The 19,866-nt window shown below is 44.2% G+C and overlaps 1 protein-coding gene across 1 annotated transcript; it reads right to left on the reverse strand.

The window, feature by feature from the left end:
* Positions 1-6,684: 6,684 nt before the first annotated feature.
* LOC109786658 (BTB/POZ and MATH domain-containing protein 4-like) lies at positions 6,685-7,730 on the reverse strand. The gene is made up of 2 exons (XM_073503025.1): positions 7,458-7,730; positions 6,685-7,398 (listed from the first exon to the last, which is right to left on the reverse strand). Exons 1-2 carry the CDS (start codon positions 7,728-7,730, stop codon positions 6,685-6,687), a joined length of 987 nt encoding a protein of 328 aa, XP_073359126.1.
* Between the last annotated feature and the right edge of the window lie 12,136 nt (positions 7,731-19,866).

Raw genomic sequence — 19,866 nt, forward strand, 5'->3', positions numbered from 1 at the left:
GGAGTATGGGGGAGCAATCAACTAGTCTTCATCGAGCCAACGCAACCAAGAAAGGTGGTCCAACTTGAGGGAGTCAAGATCGTCACCATCTAGCTCAAGTGGACCATGTGCAAGGCAAAGGTTTGCCCTTGATAGGTTTTCTATTTTACCGGTCTCATGATGGTAGTTGGGAGACCGGGTTATAGGATCGATTGCCGTACTATCAAGGGGGGCTCTCGATGAGTAGCTTGATCGTATCATTCGTAGAGAGCTCAAACCATTGCATCCTTGCATCATCTTTGTTGGTTCTTGTTTGGTTCTTCTCTTTGTGAGTTTTGGAGCTTATGGTCATCTTGATGACAAGCTCGAGTTCATCGAAAACGGAGTTCACTCGCATCTTCTATGATGTTTTCGATGTTGGAGGTTATGCCGGTTCTTCTCGGTTGGAGGTTTCACTCCTCTATTTGTTGGCATACCTCCCCTGCCTCTTCTTACTATCGGTTGGAGGTTTCGCTGTTTTGATGCTACTCATCGTCTTGTATCCAACAAGCTTGAGTTTGCTCAATTCGGAGCTCATATGAAGAAGTTATGGCAGTTCTGGTTTTCTCCCTGCGGTAGTACCGCGGCCAGAGCGGCAGTACCGCTTATCGCCCCAAGCGGTAGTACCGCTGTCCAAAGCGGTAGTACCGCCTATGGCCATAAGCGGTAGTACGGCTACGGTTCCGCGCTGGTACCGCCTCGATTTTGGGTCTTGCATTTTTCGTGTCGAGTTTTGCAGTAGTTGCACGGCAGTAAGGCACGGCAGTTCCGCCTATAAGCGGTAGTACCGCCCCGATGGGCGGTAGTACCGCCTGTAAGCGGTAGTACCGCTCCGGTCGGGCGGTAGTACCGCTACTGCATTTTTGGTCCCGTGTTCTGCTCCTCCAGCGGTAGTACCGCTGGGGTGCGCGGTAGTACCGCTTATAAGCGGTACTACCGCCCCAAGGTTCATGTTTGGTTGCTCCTTTTCCCTGCTTCTTTCGCCAGAGCGGTAGTACCGCTCATGTGCGGGCTGAGCACATAACGGTTGGATTTTTTCCCCTTCTATAAAAGGGGGTCTTCTTCCCCTATGAACCTTATCCTTTGAGCTCGTGTTCTTCCCCCATTGTTGACCTTCTTCGAGCTTGCTAACTCTCAATCCCTCCATGGATTCTTACTAGTTTTTGAGGAAAAAGAGAGAGGAGATCTAGATCCACATTTCCACCAATCACTTTCTCCTCTATGTGAGGGGAACCCATTGGATCTAGATCTTGGAGTTCTTGGTGTTCTCCTTCTTGTTCTTCCTCTCTTTTTCCTCCCTAGCATTAGTTGCTTCGGTGGGATTTGAGAGAGAAGGACTTGGGCACTCCGTGTGCCCTTGCCATTGCATTTGGTGCATCGGTTTGAGTTCTCCACGGTGATACGTGGAAGTTACAAGTTGAGAAGCTTATTACTCTTGGGTGCTTGGTGCCCTTGAGCTTGTTCCTCTTGGGTGCTTGGGCGCCCTAGACGGTTGGTGGTGTTCGGAGCTCAATCATTGTGGTGTAAAGCTCCGGGCAAGCGTCGGGGTCTCCAATTAGGTTATGGAGATCGCCCCGAGCAATTTGACGGGTTCCGTGACCGCCCCCAAGGGTTGCCAAAGTGTACGGGTTCGGTGACCGCCCCCAAGGGTTGCCATTTGTACGGGTTCGGTGACCGCCCTCAAGGGTCCCTTAGTGGAATCACGGCATCTTGCATTGTGCGAGGGCGTGAGAAGATTACGGTGGCCCTAGTGGCTTCTTGGGGAGCATTGTGCCTCCACACCGCTCCAAACGGAGATTAGCATCCGCAAGGGTGTGAACTTCGGGATACATCGTCGTCTCCGCGTGTCTCGGTTATCTCTTACCCGACCCTTTACTTATGCACTTTACTTTGTGATAGCCATATTCTTTCTTCTCATATATCTTGCTATCACTTAGTTGTTTATCTTGCTTAGCATAAGTTGTTGGTGCACATAGGTGAGCCTAGTTGTTGTAGGTTTTGTGCTTGTCAAATTAACCGCTAGGTTTATTCCGCATTTGTTCAAGCCTAAAACGTAATTATTTTAAAGCGCCTATTCACCCCCCCCCCCCCCCCCCCTCCAGGTGACATCCACGATCTTTCACCCGGCGAATTCCCGTAACTCTCCGGTACTCCGAAAAATACCCGAATCACTCGGAATCTTTCTGATGTCCGAATATAGTCGTCCAATATATCGATCTTTACGTCTCGACCATTTCGAGACTCCTCGTCATGTCCCCGATCTCATCCGGAACTCCGAACTACCTTCGGTACATCAAAACTCATAAACTCGTAATATAACCGTCATCGAAACTTTAAGCGTGCGGACCCTACGGGTTCGAGAACTATGTAGACATGACCGAGACACGTCTCCGGTCAATAACCAATAGCGGAACCTGGATGCTCATATTGGCTCCCACATATTCTACGAAGATCTTTATCGGCCAGACCGCATAACAACATACGTTGTTCCCTTTGTCATCGGTATGTTACTTGCCCGAGATTCGATCGTCGGTATCTCAATACCTAGTTCAACCTCGTTACCGGCAAGTCTCTTTACTCGTTCCGTAATACATCATCTCGCAACTAACCCATTAGTCACAATGCTTGCAAGGCTTATAGTGATGTGCATTACCGAGAGGACCCAGAGATACCTCTCCGACAATCGGAGTGACAAATCCTAATCTCGAAATACGCCAACCCAACAAGTACCTTCGGAGACACCTGTAGAGCACCTTTATAATCACCCAGTTACATTGTGGCGTTTGGTAGCACACAAAGTGTTCCTCCGGTAAACGGGAGTTGCATAATCTCATAGTCATAGGAACATGTATAAGTCATGAAGAAAGCAATAGCAACATACTAAACGATCAAGTGCTAAGCTAACGGAATGGGTCAAGTCAATCACATCATTCTCCTAATGATGTGACCCCGTTAATCAAATGACAACTCATGTCTATGACTAGGAAACATAATCATGTTTGATCAACGAGCTAGTCAAGTAGAGGCATACTAGTGACACTCTGTTTGTCTATGTATTCACACATGTATTATGTTTCCGGTTAATACAATTCTAGCATGAATAATAAACATTTATCATGAAATAAGGAAATAAATAATAACTTTATTATTGCCTCTAGGGCATATTTCCTTCACTTAGAGCATGAGCCTTTGGACAAGTCGCTAGTGCATGAAAAATGTTTTCGTCTCAACGCCACAAATAAAGCATACAACACAGTTAGTTTGATGGTGAGAAACTCTATTAACTTGAACCGCCAAACTATTCGATGCCGCACACCAAACTAATTTTTATATATTTTGTGGGACATTGGCCATCCAAATAATATCCTAAGGCCTTCTTTCCCCATGTGCATGATCCCTAGATTGGCCCAAATTTTCCTTCTGATACTTAAGATTCAACGCCGATTTGTACGCGCTTACAGGAAATTAGCCATTCTTTTATAAGCTCCACTCAGTGAAATCACCATCCCCCGAGGATTGAATACACATCCTTAAAATCCCCTCGGCATCATTGGGATAGAACAAATGCTTTATCAAATTCTCATCCCATCTCCTCGGCCCGGTCATGAATAAGTCAGACACCATTTTAATCCATGTTCTATTCTTTTTATCCACAACTTTAATGACGAATTTCCTGGACAACCATTTGTCTACCCAAATATCAATAGTATCTTTATCAACCAGTCTCCAAATAACACCATTTTTAAGCAGGTCCAAGCTATGCAAAATGCCCTGATAATTATTTTAAGTGGTCTGCAAAAATACAATGTCCAGAAGATGTCCATGGGGATAATACTTAGCCTTGAACACCTTAGAAACTAACGAATCAAGGAAAACCAGCAACCGCCAGGTTTGTCAAGCAAGAAGCACCTGACTGAACAGTCTAAGATCGTGAAAGCCCATACATCCCTGGCACTTTGGTCTTGTTAATTTATCCCAAGAAAACCAGTGGGTTTTCCACACATTTTCTTCATCACCCCACGAAAAATTTCTCAACTCTTCATCAATTGAGTGCAGAAATTTTAGAATACTCATGGCGTGCACTAGAAGAGGTTGGATTACCGATTTAATTTGAATTTCCTTCGCCCCAGTAGATGCATATTTTTCAATCCAGTTTGAAAGTCTTTTGAGCGATCTACGTTGGTTGATCGAAATCTACAAGCCTTCATTCTTCCTTCCAGCACTGGTAATCCAAGATATTTATCATCAAAACCACCAGAAGTAATTTGAATGATACCATGATGGACCCTTGACCTTCTAAGACGCATCTTTCCAAACATAACCGAACACTTATCTGGACTCCATAACAGCCCCGTCCCCTCCTCATAGACCTTCAAAATATTTTTAATGGTCAATGCTTGATCCAAGGATCCCTTAAAAAATAGGATGCCTTCATCCGCAAACAACAAACGAGATATACCTATGCCTTGTTTGCTCAAATGGAAATCCTAAAGTGCATCTCTAAGACCTCTTGCACAAGCGTCATGAAGTAACAATGAGAGTGCCTCCGCCACAACTAAGAACGAGTATGGTGATACTAGATCCCCTTGCCTGAGATTACGAGAAGGGTAAAAAGAACCTAGAAATTGTCCATTAAAATGCAACAAAAAATTCACAAACATAACATAACTCATAATTCAATCTATCCATACAGGCGCAAAACCAAAAGCACAGTCATACTCTCCAAAAACTTCCACCCCAAACGATCATACACTTTAGCAAGATCCAACTTATAAGAACAATAAGCACCCCTATTATCTTTTAATGTGCCCAAGAATGCATACAGAAAAACAAGTCATTACGTGGCGAGTTGAGTATGTGTGTGTGTGTGTGTTGTTGTTGTTGTTGTTGTTGTTGTTGTTGTTATTGTTGTTGTTGTCATATGTTCACAAACCTCCAAGGAAATACGAGAGAAATCCCCTTATATAATGGTCTCTTCCCACCACCACTACCAGTGGGATTAAACTCTGCACATGCATACAATCACACATTTTCCTTTGAGATCTATTCAGGAATATTTTTTAATTTGGGGTCAAAGACTTTATATTGAAAGAAATATGCACTACAATAACTGGTTGGCATAGATATAGGAATGTCGGTGCACTAAGTAGATATGATTTTCCTCACCTGGCTTAAGAATGGGGCTTATCCCGAATGTGAATATTTTCGGGCGAAACATGGCTACTTTACAGATTATATTAACATTATCGACGTCAATATGAAATGATTCATAAAGGCTAGGTTTCTAAATCTATTGGACATTTGAGGGAAAAATGAATGATTTAAAAGAGGAGCTAGCTGCCTTACAATATCTAGAATAATGTGATGATTTCCCCCTCATGAGCTTAATGATAGGAAGATTGATATCAATATTGGGGCTAATAAAATGCTTGCTGAAGAGGAAGTCTATTTGTTACAAAAGATCACGTGAGAGAAGCTAATCAAAGAAAAAAAAGGGAAAAACAAGTGTTATACTTAAATTATGGTCATGATGGTACTGCGTGAACTGAAAATCATTTCAAACATGCTATGACAAAAATATGTTTTTCCCTGCTCCTACAACTTATTCCACCTCTTTCCTGGCATTTGGGATCTTGTTGAGCAATTGTGAGGATGATTTGCTCATGGCTAGAACCTTTTCACTTGATGAAGTTAAACTACCTTATTTACTCTAGAGTCTAACATAGCCCTTGGTCCCGGCAATTTCCCATTATATTTTTCAACATTGTTGGTATATAGTTCAACAATGTATCATGTTCATTTCATGTTGCTTGCCTTGATGTCAGAGACTTAATTATTGAGTCATTACTTTTCTTCCCAAATTTTCCGGAATAATAAAATTAACAACCCACACCCATTTGCATTTTTATATGTATTTACAAATGGATCATCCAAACCATGACATTGACGCTGGAATCTTGTGCCGACAAGCAAATTAGTGTTAATAAGAACATCGTTATAAAATCTCAAAACATTATAGATCAGATTATGTCTTTGCATGAAATTCTTCATCACTCTTTGCATGAAATCTCAAAACAATATCGACAGGCTTTGGAAAAACTTATGATACATTTTGCTTGATCGTCATTCCTTTGAGAGCTTTGATGAAAAATGGTGTGGATGGGTGAATCAAATTTTTTGCAGGGTAACCCCTTGTCTCCCCGTTCGATTGAACTTGTAGTTAATATTTGACCCCACCCACCAAGGAAAAAAACACATGACCCCATTTTGAATTGTCGATGCATAGTCTCATAACCTTTTACTAAGAAGCACGGTTCAAGCAAGTTTCCATACTCAAGAGAGGCACATGGTAAGTAGAAAAGCCGTTTTCATTTTCCTTTGATGTTCTCACTGATTCTAATCAAATATAAGATTACTCATGAAACAACAAGGGCACAATGATGAAAAACTAACCCAAAAAGTGGTGATTTCCCCACATCCTGAAGCATTTGGCACGAAACTAGATCCATCGAATTCAAGGAGCAAATGCAGGGCACACTAGTTGCTCGGACATATATAGATGTAGCATAAATGCCACCATTATATTAGGCCAAAGACAGGCTTACTCCTAAGTTCTGCTAGATCATGCATCCAAGGTGAAAGCACCAAAAACTTGGACTTTAGCGACTAGCCGACTAGCAACGCTTCAGTTCCTTCTCCCACGCGTAGACAGGCACAGGACAATGCTAGTGAGCGCAGAAGGGCAGCTTGCCTCCAGATGCTTATACCCCTCCGTCGCCACCACGGCATCAAGGATCGCAGGAGTACTGATGATAAACTCAATGCACTTCCCCTTGAGGTGCGGACAATTGTGCTGCTCAGCCAAAGCCAAAGTAGTCGCCGCCGTCTCGACGGTGATGCACTGATGCCAACGACGAGCTTGCCCTCGCAGATAATTTTGAGCCTGTCCAGCCCGTACCTGTCAGCCGCCGCAAGCAGATGCTGAGCCATCGTTGCCACGGCTTCCAGCTCCCGGTCAAGTTCAGGAACATTGTCGGTGTAGATAAACTCCAGCAGCGCCCCGAACACGGCTGCCTCCATGTCCTTGATCTCCACGATCCAGGAGCTCTTCTCCTTCATGTCGCCGAAGAACTCGGCCATGAAAACGGGGGATCTCGCGGCGGGCACGAGCTTGTGCGCCGCGAAGGTCTTGCCGGAGACGAGGAACGTGACGTCAGCTCCCGTACCGTTCTGCAGTAGCTCCCGGAAGTGCTGGTGCATGTTGGATGCCGGCGCAGGCACCGTCGTTGTCGTATAAGCAAGCTCTCCTTCAAAATCGTGACGGTGCACTGGACGGTCAAGTAGTCTCCTTGGCGTGAAGTCTGATCCAGCAGAACGGATCTGTCCACAAGCGAGACTCGAGGCGAACATTCGTTGGGGCGGTTGAACACATGCCACACGGTCTTTTCTTCGTTGGAATTGTTTGGTAGCCTCGGGTGCACCAGGAGACAACCAAAGCTCGCCCTCACGTTGCAGGTGAGGAACATGAGCTCGTGCGGTGCCCACGCTGTCCCAGGGTACCACCGGATTTCGACGTCGTGGCCGTCGACGTTCCAGCTGGTTCTGAGGAACTCACCTTCGCGCATGGTCTTGTACGCCAGGCGGAAACTGTCGATCTTGAGCAGCTTCACGGCACGCACGGCGCCGGTGAGGACCGTGCAGGTGGTCGCCATGAGAAACGTAGATCTTGAACAGCCGCGCGGACAGAGCCAGTGTGCAGCGTGCTGGCTGGAGATGGAGCGATGGACTGGAGCACTGTGACATTTATAGCGAGGCGGCGACTCGATCAGGCACCGCTTCCAAGGATGCGATGCGTCGCTTTGACGATGATCTTGGTGCGCCTCGCCTGGCCTCGGTGACGTTTCAATCGCGTGCACTGCGGCACAAGTAGCGTAGGGGAAGCGCGGAGAGTTATCTCTGTTGAAGTAATGACAGCGAGCGTGCTCTCGAGCGTTCATTCCTCGATTCATCTGTGGAAAGTGGAATAGTGTGGAGTACACTAGCTGTGGACCAAGTATACAGTACGTATTGCCTATGTTTTTCTAGAATAGAAGTTACTTTATTCAGATAAAATGACACAATAACAGTTTTCCATAATGTAGTACAACCGCTCAGACCAACAAGCAGCCGTCCACGAGAACCGTCCGCACCGCAAAGAATTTTGCTGCAGGATGGAGCCACCGTCACCGCCACAAGGACTCCAGCGAGGAATCCTCCATGAGGTTTTCAAAGTTCGAACCAATGTACTACTCATGTAGTAGTAGAATTCGCTACCCCAGTAATCATCTGGACCGGCCTTTTGTTGTGTAATACAGATGTAGGATTAAAATGCACAAAACCCGCCACGATCGCGTCACAATTAGCAAAAAACACTACTTTACAAAACGCTGCATTTTGCACCGCACCGAAAATCTAACATCGGCAAAAAACACTGACCTTTTTTAGCACGTTTTGATGTGGCCAATCATCCACGTGGCGAGAGGGGAGACGACACACATGTAAGGGCCGTCGACGGCCGGTCCGACCGCGCCGGTCGGAACGTTCCGGTAAAGAGAAACAGTCCAACTCTCCCTCACTCCCCTCTCGCGCTCCCTCTCCTCTCTCCACCTTTGCGCTGCTGCCGACGACGCCACTCACCTTCGCTGTCGGGCCGCAATGTGTTCCCAGAAAGATGGAGAGGAGAGCAGCGACGATGACATGGTGCAGTTCAACTCTGATGTAAGCATCTAATGTACTCTGTCTGGTAGGCTAGGGTTAGGTTGTTGGTAGGATTTGGGGATTTTCTATTCGTGGTGATTTGGACCTCAACCAGTACATTTGGCCACTCCCAATTCCTTTTGAACTCAATGTAGCCCCTTATAACCATAGGTGACTCGGACTTTAAAGATGATGTGGAGACAGAGGAGGGCCATGTTCTTTGCTACCACCGAAAAGTTGCCAAGAAATTATTACCATTTTAAGGTAGCCTAACTGGAAGGAGGTTTATATATGTGGTAAAGAATTAAGCAGCAATCCATGCCCTGCTCTTTTCCTCTGTGTTAATCTTTGTTATGTTAACAGTTTTCATAATTTGTGTACTTTTGGAAATACTATTTAGTTGAGTAAGTACTAATTGTGTGCATTCGGAACAAGATTCAGTCGGCGAATGCAAGCCAAGTGTTTCTACATTTTTTTACTGCATTATTTGGCCAAATGTGTGCAGTTGCTCTGAATTTAGTTATCTCTATGATGAACATTAACTCCATTGTTAGTGATATGAGCAGTGTTAATTGTGAATCATATAACATGTAGGCTAGTGTTAATATGATATTTTTTTCAGATGGCAAGTGACTATAATTCTTTGCCAAATACCAAATTCGAAATGCCAATTGTCTTAGTATTTTGGCCAAATGTATTAATGCAGTTAGCAGTTATCTCTGTTGTACCATTCTTTGGTAATGTAAATGATTTGAGTTGTGGTACCATTAATTGTTAGTAAATGTGAATTATATGATAGCCAGGCAAGTCTCAATTTGAATTTTTGGCCAGTTGACAAATGCTAATTGTCTTATTTATTTTGGCAAATGTCTTAATTCTGTTAACAGAGGTAGTGTGAATGATTTGAGTAAATGTCTTAATTCATTTATATTTTAGTTGCTTATGGTTCAGTGTTAATGCCTTTTCAATTGTTTAGTATTGCAGCTAGGTAAGTGTGGCTATATTCAATGGGTTGATATAGAGTCTCCTAAAGCTATGAAAAAAGCTCTTCAGAAGCTTTGGAGAACATATGAAGAATGTTGTCTTGCTAGAACCTAGGAAGGGCTTGATCATGCAAAGGTAGTGCTCAAGCTTCAAGACAAGGTTAACACATTGCACCTTCCGTACACCACCCTTGTTGCTGACGTGAACAAGATGAACAAGTGCAAAGGACATATCAAGAAATTCACAAGAGAATAATGTCCGAGGACACTGAAGCCTTGGAGAAGCAACTGGACAAGAAGCAATATGTCATAAGTGATCTGAAGGCCATTCATAAAGTGCAAGGAGAATTGACCGGAAATATGAGAAATGAGCAACATGAGCTGAAGCGGGATAGGAAATGGATGGACTCAAGAAGGAGATGCATCTTCTCAAGAGTGAACTCCAAAACCAGGAGAAGGATAAAAAATAGCTAACCAGTGACAAGCTTGAGGTGATTAAGGAGAGGGATAAGATAAAAAGGAGAAGAAGCAGCTAGAGATAGCCATTTCTGAGCTGCTTAAAGTTAGGGAAATTTACAAGGGCAAGCTGAAGAAGTTCAAGGGGATTTGTGATGAGGAATATGTCATTTAGCTGAGTGGCTAAGAGTTAGTCTACATTAGTGATGTTGTATGCCCTATGCTACCTGCCTATATTTGTTCTGTTGTATGCACTATGATAACTACCTATATTTCTGGTGTTGTATGAACTATGCTACTCTATTTGTGCTATGGTATGAACTATATATGTAGTTTAGTGTGTGAGAATGTTAGTTTCCAGTTTACAGTTTGTGCCATGTTTTTGGCAAGCTAGTTCCTAGTTTCCAGTATTTGTCATGTTGTTGGTAAGCTAGTTCCAATAAATAGGAACTTCACGAGCTAGTTCCCAATAAAATAGGAACTTCGCAAGTTGTTACCAATAAAACACATTGGACTAGTACTAGAACTGGGATAGGTAAATTCAAACAAATTTCACAACAAGGATCATAACAGGGATAACTAAATTCAGAGACCACAACAAGGATCAAAACATGGATCATAACTGAATTAAGAGATGACAACAAGTTTGTGATGATCTTACAAGTTTGGTTCGAGCGAAGAAGGGGAAAAGGAAAGTTCATTGGAAGTCTTTGGACAAACTGCAGCAGCCAACAAATAAAGGTGGTACCGGATTCTATGACTTTCGCTTGTTCAACCAAGCTTTATTAGTGAAGCAAGAGTGGAGAATTTTGGTCAGGCCGGATAGTTTGTGTGCTCATATTTTGAAATCTCATTATTACCCACACGGGAAACTTGAGGACACAATTTTTTTGGTAATCCATCTTCCTCTTGGCAAGCTATAGCTACAGACTAGAATTGTTGAAGGAGGGGTTGATATGGAGATTTGGCCATGGCCGGAGCATTCGAATTTGGGGTGACAACTGGATCCCACGACCGCACTCTTATAAACCTATCTCTCCGCAAGGCAGCTGCAAGTTCTGTTCTGTGTCGGATTTGTTAAATACTAGTAGTTCTTCGAAGGCATATTTGGTTGAGACCTACTTTTCCCCTTGTGACGCCGATGAGATCATAAAAGTTCGGGCCTCTCCAAGGCAGATGGACGACACTATTGCTTGGAGTCTGGAGCGTCTGGGATCTTTCTCGGCATGATCGACCTACAAGTTTTCTTTTGATGAGTCCTCAAGGGCATCCGAATCAGCCACAAGTTCTTCCCGTGATGGTGCTATGTGGTGTTGGGATTTCATGGAAGAAAATGGTCCACCTACAGTCAAGGTTGTCAGAATCGCAATTCTATTGTATGATTCTACGTCTTTACGATCCAAACTAACCCCTCTTCTATGATTTTAGTTCATAGAATCCATGTTTCTATGATCCTCATAGTTAAGATTCTACAATTTGAGATCCTAGCATGGGAGCTCCTATCCGATTCAAAATTGTGATTCTGACAACCTTGCATACAGTAAAAATAATTGAATGGCGTATGGCCACCAACTCACTCCCAACATGGCCTAATAAGAAGAAGAGATGTTTGGACGAATCAGACCTGTGTCCGATTTGCAAAAGAGAACCTGAGCACATTTTCCATGCGCTGTGTAGATGCCAAAATTCAGTTAATTTGTGGACTTGGATGAACACTATTTGGCCTTCGACAAACCTAAAAGACGTACAACATAACGGTCCAAAATGGTTCATGGATGCTTTGCAACCGTTGAATGAAACTGAACGATGTATGCTATTGTTTACGCTATGGCAATGTTGGCATGTAAGGAATGAAGTGGTTCATTTCAATCCAGTCCCGCCTTTGGAAGTTTCCAAACGTTTTCTGTCAAGCACATACAATCTATGATAAGTATTAAACAAGCTTCTATCTGCGATCCAATCAAAGGGAAACGGCCTGCTGTGTTGGATTATGAAACTCCAAAAATTGCTCTGAAGAAATGATGGGAACACATGTAAGTGGACCGCTATGCTTGAGAATTGGGTCAGTCTGAATACTGATGGCTCCTAGTCGGTTGACGGAAGTGCGGGAGCAGGGATGGTACTTCTAGATGCCACAGGAAACATAATCTACTCTTCCTGCAGAACTCTTTTCTCTTGTAGGGATGCTATGGAAGGTGAATTTTGTGCCTGTATGGAAGAACATTCTCTTCTCTTCAACGTTCAGATTTACCAATTTTCCTGAAGATGATGACCCTGATAAATCGGTGTTTGCTTCATTAGTGGCGGAGATTAAATATGTGCTTTCTCTTCATAAAACTTGTTACTTGTATTAAGCGTATCCAAAATTCTGTAGCAGACTATTTGGCTTGACTTTGCTAGAATTGAAAGGAGAACTGTAGCATGGTTGGGCTCTAGTCCACCGGGAGCGCTTGAGCTTAGCAACGTTGATTTTAACCAGGATATTGTTTGAACAATACAAGCTTTTACTCGTAAAAAAAAATATCAGCTGTGGTACTGCTAATAGGCCCAATTCACAATACAGTTTAAATTAACTGCATTCATGGCATGATTTTTTTTTCGTTTCTTGAGATCTGAGTTCCATTTTTAACTAACTTAATTTTAAGACTTGATAGATATATATTGCGTACATCTACTCAGTTATTTTCAGATTTTTTGGATTGGACGGGGGAGACTTGAGTGAGATCTCACATAGATCTATGAGATTTTCTTTTGAGAAAGAAAAATTACATGTTCAAACGTTCTCAAATTTTTTGTAGACACACATAAATGTTTGATGTACAAGCACAAAAAGTTTCAGCTCCTAATTCAACTTACATTAATAGAAACAAAAAAGATAAAATCATATGTGAATAGTGTCAAAGTACTATTCACCCAAAGCTGCTACTATTCACATTCGAAATTTTCTTTTTTGAATGTTTAAATGTATAGTGAGTTTTGAGCTGATTTTTTCCTGAGCTGTAGACATACCCCACATGAATGTTAGACAAATAATTTCAGATTTTTTTTAAATGTCTAAATTTTTTTTTTGGGTTGATCTCAAGATCTCAACTAAATGTGCGATCTCATGCAAGTCTCCTCCTGTTTTGCACTTTGGTTGCACCAAATACGTCCTCCATTCATTGGGGCATGGAGGGAGTGGGGCTTTATCTCGTGTCATGCACTACATGTGGACGACCGGAGGGCTAATTAATACACTCTTTGTTCCTAAACTAGTAAGCTTGCACGTGCAACGCACGTATCGACTAATATTACAATCAGATGTGAGAATTCACATACATTGTACAAATGAATATATTGAGAAACATTTTCTCCCCCATTTCATTACAAAGAAAACATTTTGAAAAAGATATCCTCTTTTTTTTTGTACATCAACAACAAACACGATCAAAAAAATTTATGAAAATGTACATGATTAGCAAACCATGCAATTTGTTACTTTCTCTATCGATGGAATTTTCCTTCAAAAGTTACACCACCGAAGAATTCCCCTAGCCCCTGCCTTAGAAAACTTGCACAGAAGTATCAATTTTAATATGTAAGGTGCAACACTATCTTGATGTAGGGCCAGTTAAATTCCTTGATCACTATTTTTTTACTGGTTCTACAAATATCAATTATGAAATGCATACGACAATACTATGAAACGAATAAAGATCTCTGCGAACCCCGCGTATGATTTTTTTTTATGACTACTGTGGTGACTTGTCCTTCCTGGCTTATATCTCCTTCTGTCCATTCTGACAATTTTGACAGAAAAGTTCCTCTTCTTAGCTGGCAACTTGTTAAACCTTAAAAGTTTGTACAGAGAAGCTAAAGAACATAAAACTTGAGCTTTGCTGCTTCTTGTACCTAATGCTTCTTTTCAAGACTCCATGGAGGGATGAGAGGCACCGATGCAAACATTGTGGGGGAGAAGACCAAGAGCCATGACTCCATGTCAATCCGGAACGCGATCCTCTGACGTACTACAAACTACTGCCGTGGGACGTCTTTCTCGTATCGATCGTTCGTCAGCATCCGACGGCAGCAAGAGCAAATCAGTGAAACTTTTTTTTTTTTGCGGGGGAACAAATCAGTGAAACTTGACTGAAGTGAATTGTGGCTTCAAATCAGTGGAACTTGACTGAAGTTCACTGTGGCTGCAAATCTGAAACTTGACTTAATTGAACTGTAATATATGAGAGATTAAATAATTTAACTGAAGTGAACTATGGTCCATAACACTAAATTAAAAATCATTGTAATATAGTGCAGCAGACAAAAGAGATCAACTATACTTAACTGACCTAAACGATGGCCCAAACTAAAGAAACACTACAGAAGGAAAACTGTTCTAGTTGCTTGCTTTTTCAGGATCACTCAATTTAGAGCATATGACTTCCAAGAACAAAAAGTACATCACCATAACCCAGCTCCGCTCGTACTGCACAAAGGTATATCTACCTGCATGTTATCATCTTAGCACAAAATTTTCTTGAGGTTGACAGAAAAATAAATGAGGTTCACAGAGTATCGCTCACCATTGATAGAAAAATACTAATCCACCGAACAAGGGACAAGCAAGGAATGTAACTGACAGAGGATCGCTCACCATTTGTCCCGTGGTAGATCAATACATACAGAAGATAAAAATGAATGAAAGTCGTAGAAAAGGGAAATAACACAAATAAGAGAATCCAGAACCAACACACCTGTGCGTCTTCTGCTTCAATAAGATCGGTGACTAATCCTATTGGGTCTTCCACAGAACCAAGTACCAACACTTCCTAATACGTGTGCCTGCTCTCTCGATACTGTCCAGCTGCAGAGCCTCGTGCGTATGAGATGATAAGCACTTCCTAATGTGACAGCAGCTAATGTGATGATCAAGATCGACACACCTGTGAGGCTGTGACGGTGGAGCAAGCCACCATTTCTTATTGCCGTCTTGTTCCTGCACATTAAGCTAGTAGTAGTACTGAATCAATATCTAAATCATGGGACGGCGATCTTTGGTCTCCGCTGATTATCCGATGAGAGGGCGAGTGGAGCACGGCCATTGGCCTCGGTGAGGACGTCTTTGTGGCGTTGTTGACTTCTCAGTCCACCGCGGAAGCCGTCTCGGAGCAAAGGGTTGTTCCGCAACTCCAAGCCGTTGCCGCCCCGTAGGATCGCGTCGGCGCCGTGCGCCGCCTCTCGCCGGAGACCGTCGCCACCGGAGGTTCACCGTCGACGCTGCCGCGCCCCCGCCCTTCCTCCTCTCCCTTGCTTCTGTTTTTCACTATCTCCTTCCCACCTTTGAAGCTCTCTCTCTGGAACCGCAGCAGGCCATGGAGGAGCTCAGCCGCCGTCGCCGTCCCCCCGAATCCACGCCAGCCCCGCCAGAGCCTCCTGCATCGAGCTGCCGCCGCGGCCCCGTGTTGACCGCGTCGCTCGGCTGAAACCAGGTTTCTGTTTGCTATTGGGTTGTGTTTTTTCCCCTTAGATTAAGGAAGCGATGTGTTGGGGTGGGCGCGGCGTGGAACGCTAGCTCAACAGAGTTTTCGTCCGCCAGGTAAATTGCTAAACGCAGTTTGGACTGAGGGTTAGTATAATTTTAACGGTTAGATCAAATTAAGTGGTCCTAATTGTAAGGCTGTAATTGGTCCGCGTTGTTACGTGTCATTAGGCTGGGTGTACTTGACGATGAATATGTTTGTTTGTTTAATAGTAGTAGAGAAAATGGAAGACGTTTTTGTAGCTTAAATTAAACTACAAATAAATGTTAATGTAGTACCTTGCTGCGAGATAGAACTCCATCTCGCCTTCAGCGTTCACACGAACGTGCCGATGCAGCAAGCAGTTTTTCTGCGCGCGCAGGTAACGCCCTTTTTTTGTGTGCGCTGGTTTCTTTCGGTTCGCTGTGCTTTGCTTCGGTTTTTCTTTTTTGTTTTCCTTTTGATGTTTGGTTTTTCTTCTTTTGGGTTGTTTCTTTCTCTTCCATTTTTAAATTTTCTTGTCTGGGTTCTTTACGGGGTCTTGTTTTGTTCCTTTCTATGCATATTTTTTATTTTCAATTCTTTCTTATTTTCAAATACTCGTCGACTTTTTTTGCTACATGTTGTACATTTTTTTGTACATGAGTAATATTTTTGGCACATGTTGAACATTTTATGAATACATGATTAACAAATTTTAAAAATACATGTTTGGGACATTTTTTTGAATATTTGTAAAAGATGTTTTTTCAAAAACACCTGAACATCTTTTCATATAATACAAAACATTTTCTTTAACCTATGAGAACATTTTTTATATTATATATAAACATGTTTATAAAATATCATGAACCTACTTTTTAAACACGTGAACATTTTTAAAATGTCACTATTTTTTTGCATTTTTACGTTGGATAAACATTTTTTTCTAAATTGTGATGAACTTTTTTTAAAATACGTGAACACTTTTTTGATTGGTACAAAAGAATTTGTTTCTGTGAATTACGTGGACATTTTTAATTCTTATTACTGTTTGGCCTTGAAACATTTGTTCAGTGTTGCCAAATCAAACATCTTTTTACCCAAATATTGTTGTGAATATGAGAACTCAGATGTGAACCTTATGACGAAGGCTCTATAAACCACAAATGTGTGGGGCTATTGACTACGATAGGTTTCGGTAAAAGTGATTGCTTTTCATATGAGTAATCGGATATTTCAGAAGTTGGTTGTTGGAAAGGAGAAGTTTAGCTGTAGTGGAAAGAGGATTTTGTTCAAAGTTGATGGCTCAAGAAAAACCATTATATACTATGTTCGTCTTTAAAATTCCTACACAAGTTTGCAAAGGATAGCAAACGCGGCGTCATGGTTTCGGTGGGTGATGACACTGATCAAAAGAGAATGCACTAGTTCGTATTTTGGAAAATGCATGCCTCCAAAGAAGCAAGAGGCTGCACATTAGTGTTGCAATGCTGTATCGGTTTGGACTACAAAATTCAAAGTTATAAACTTGTAGGATATTTTTGTAAGATAGAGCCTATACGTACGTAGCACCAGCCAACATGCAACGTGGGTCATGGATCCACAAAAACAGAATCATGTTGAAGCTTTGTAAGAGCATCTCCAGCCGCGCCCCCAACACGCCCTTCCCAGACGATATTTTCGCGCCGGCGCACAAAAATCGGCCCAGCCAGGCCCCCAGAAGCCCATTTTTCGCCGGCTCAGGCCGAATTTGACGCCGGCAGACCCAAGCCGAACCCGGTGCGCTGGGGGACGCCGGATGAAACGGTTTTGGCGCGAACTAAACGCGGGCCCCCGAGTCAGCGATGCGGTGCTCCTCGTCGCTTCGTCGTCCTCATCGCCTCGGTTCCCGCGGGGGAATCAATGCCAAAGCTGCGGCGCGCTGCCGCGCCGGCATCCATTGATGCCTCACGGGCGGCGCAGTGAAGGCGCGGCGCCACGCGTATGCCCGGCGACCACGCGGACGCCGCCCGCCCGCGACTATAAAAAGCCTACCCCACGCCGGTGGACACACACTTCCCCTCTCCTCTCCTCTCCTCTCCACCTCCGGCGCTCCTGCGTGCCTCCTCTCTTTCTCGCCTCTACGCCACCATGTCGATGCGCCGCCTGGGCGCTGCTAATTTCCGCGGAGTCCGCGAGCGCCGCTCCGGCGTCTTCTCCTCCGAAATCTCGTTCGGCGAAAAACGGATCAGTCTCGGCACCTTCGACACCGCAGAGGAGGCGGCCCGTGCGTACGACGCGGCGGCGTGGCGCCTCTGGCGGCCTCGTTGGGATATGAATTTCCCCGACGTGTCGACGAGCCAGCGCGCGTACGATCTCGCGCATCTCCCGCGGCTTTTCACGGACGAGGATCGTCGTGACAACCGGAGGCGGCAGCGTCGCCTAGCGATCGCGGAGATGGACGTGGACGCCATGGCGGAGTGGCACGAACGCTTCCCGCAGGACATTGTCCACGAGCGCCAATTTTACAAGCAACGGAAGACGGAGAGGGAGGCGAGGAGAAAGGAGCGAGCCGCCTATCGGAAGGAAAAGCGTGCGCGGAAGCAGGCCGCTCAACTGAACACGTCGTCCTGGGACTCCGAGGACGAGCGGCATGCTGACGCCTACTTGCAGACGTCGGAGGAGGACATTACCGAGTCGGAGCCGGAAAACGACGAGTGGTTGAACTATCTATGTATCATTTTCATTATGTATGCTATGGTAAACTATCTATGTATCATTTTCAACTTGTCGGTGGCGTCGGCGAGGAAGGAGGCGAGCGAGGGGTGCGCTAGGGGCAATGACCAGCGGGCCCGGGGAGGGGAAGTGCGCGGCGGTTGGGGGTTGAAAAATGAAAAATCGCCATGTGGGGGGGGGGGGGGGTCGGGGACTGGGGTGGAACGCCCCCAGCGCCGATTGTATCGTCGGCTCGCCTTCAAAGGGCGATTTTTATGCGTCCTGGGAGGGCCAACGGCTGAAGATGCTATAAGAAATGGTAGTCTCCTGTCAAGTCCGGCTAATCCATCCAAGCCATCACCACTGTCTAATTAAGAGCTTGTCTCAAGCCACGTGGATCCTAACCGCAAGCCTCCTCCTATAGGAATGGTTTTCTATTCCTATGCGGGATTGATTTCTTTCTTCACCTTTGAAAGGATTTTGTTTTTTGCTTAGACCTAGTAGAAAAAAATACTATCATATGAACTAAATGACATCTCTTTCCCATTGAAATTAAGATACACGCCCTCTAGTTTGCTATTGTTAAATTGTGATCCAAATTCTACCGTATTGGACTAGACGTAGTACATACGGTGTGGGCCTTTGCGTTGGTACCGACGCGTATGAGTACAACTCGTTTACTTGTTCTATAAGGATTCCTATGTGTTGTCCCTCATATGTATACCTCATATAGTCGCACCTAGGACGGCATGTCGTCTCATGCTTGTAATACTCCTCCTCATAGTGATTACGCCTTCGTGCGTCCATGGTTTTTTCCCGTAAGGGTTTCCACGTAAAAATCTGTGTGCTCTCATGTCTCGTTTATTTTGTTATTATCTAACAAATGGTATACAGAGCCAAGTTTCAGATACGAGATTTGAGACGAGGGTTAGGGTTGCGGCCGCACGTACGTGACCAAGCGATCCGGCTTCAGATCGATTTCCGCTGCGACGTTGTACGAAGCCGAGACCGACAGGAGATTCCGCTGCGCACAGTGCAGATATCCATCGAGACGTCAATCTCTGCTGTCACCGGTTCAGTCGGTTTTGACTTTGATCTGCGAGCCGCCGCTTGTCCTCGCGGATATACGCGCGTCACGCGTGTGCCTGGCTACCGTGAAGGATCAAGTCCCGAGGTACAATCGATTTGCTTGTCTGCTGCTTCACATCAAGCCTACCAAGCTGTTGCTGCTCCTACTCGCGTGAGATTACAAGGCTACAGTACCTAGTGCTAGTACTAGTACTACTCCGTGACCTACTAGTACTAGTTGGCTCAACTAGTACTATTGCCGTCGTATTGCTACGTCCACTGCTTATACAATATCCAGGTGCTATTTACTCTGTTTGTTTGACCGCTAATTAACTCTGTCCAGAATTTTTCTACCGGTTTGTACTACTTTGTGTACACAGATTTATCTACTCGTGGCTTTCATGAAGTACGATCTTCCGCCGCTGGACCGT

This window comes from Aegilops tauschii, chromosome 7 (genome assembly GCF_002575655.3).
Source record: "Aegilops tauschii subsp. strangulata cultivar AL8/78 chromosome 7, Aet v6.0, whole genome shotgun sequence".
NCBI lineage: Eukaryota > Viridiplantae > Streptophyta > Magnoliopsida > Poales > Poaceae > Aegilops > Aegilops tauschii.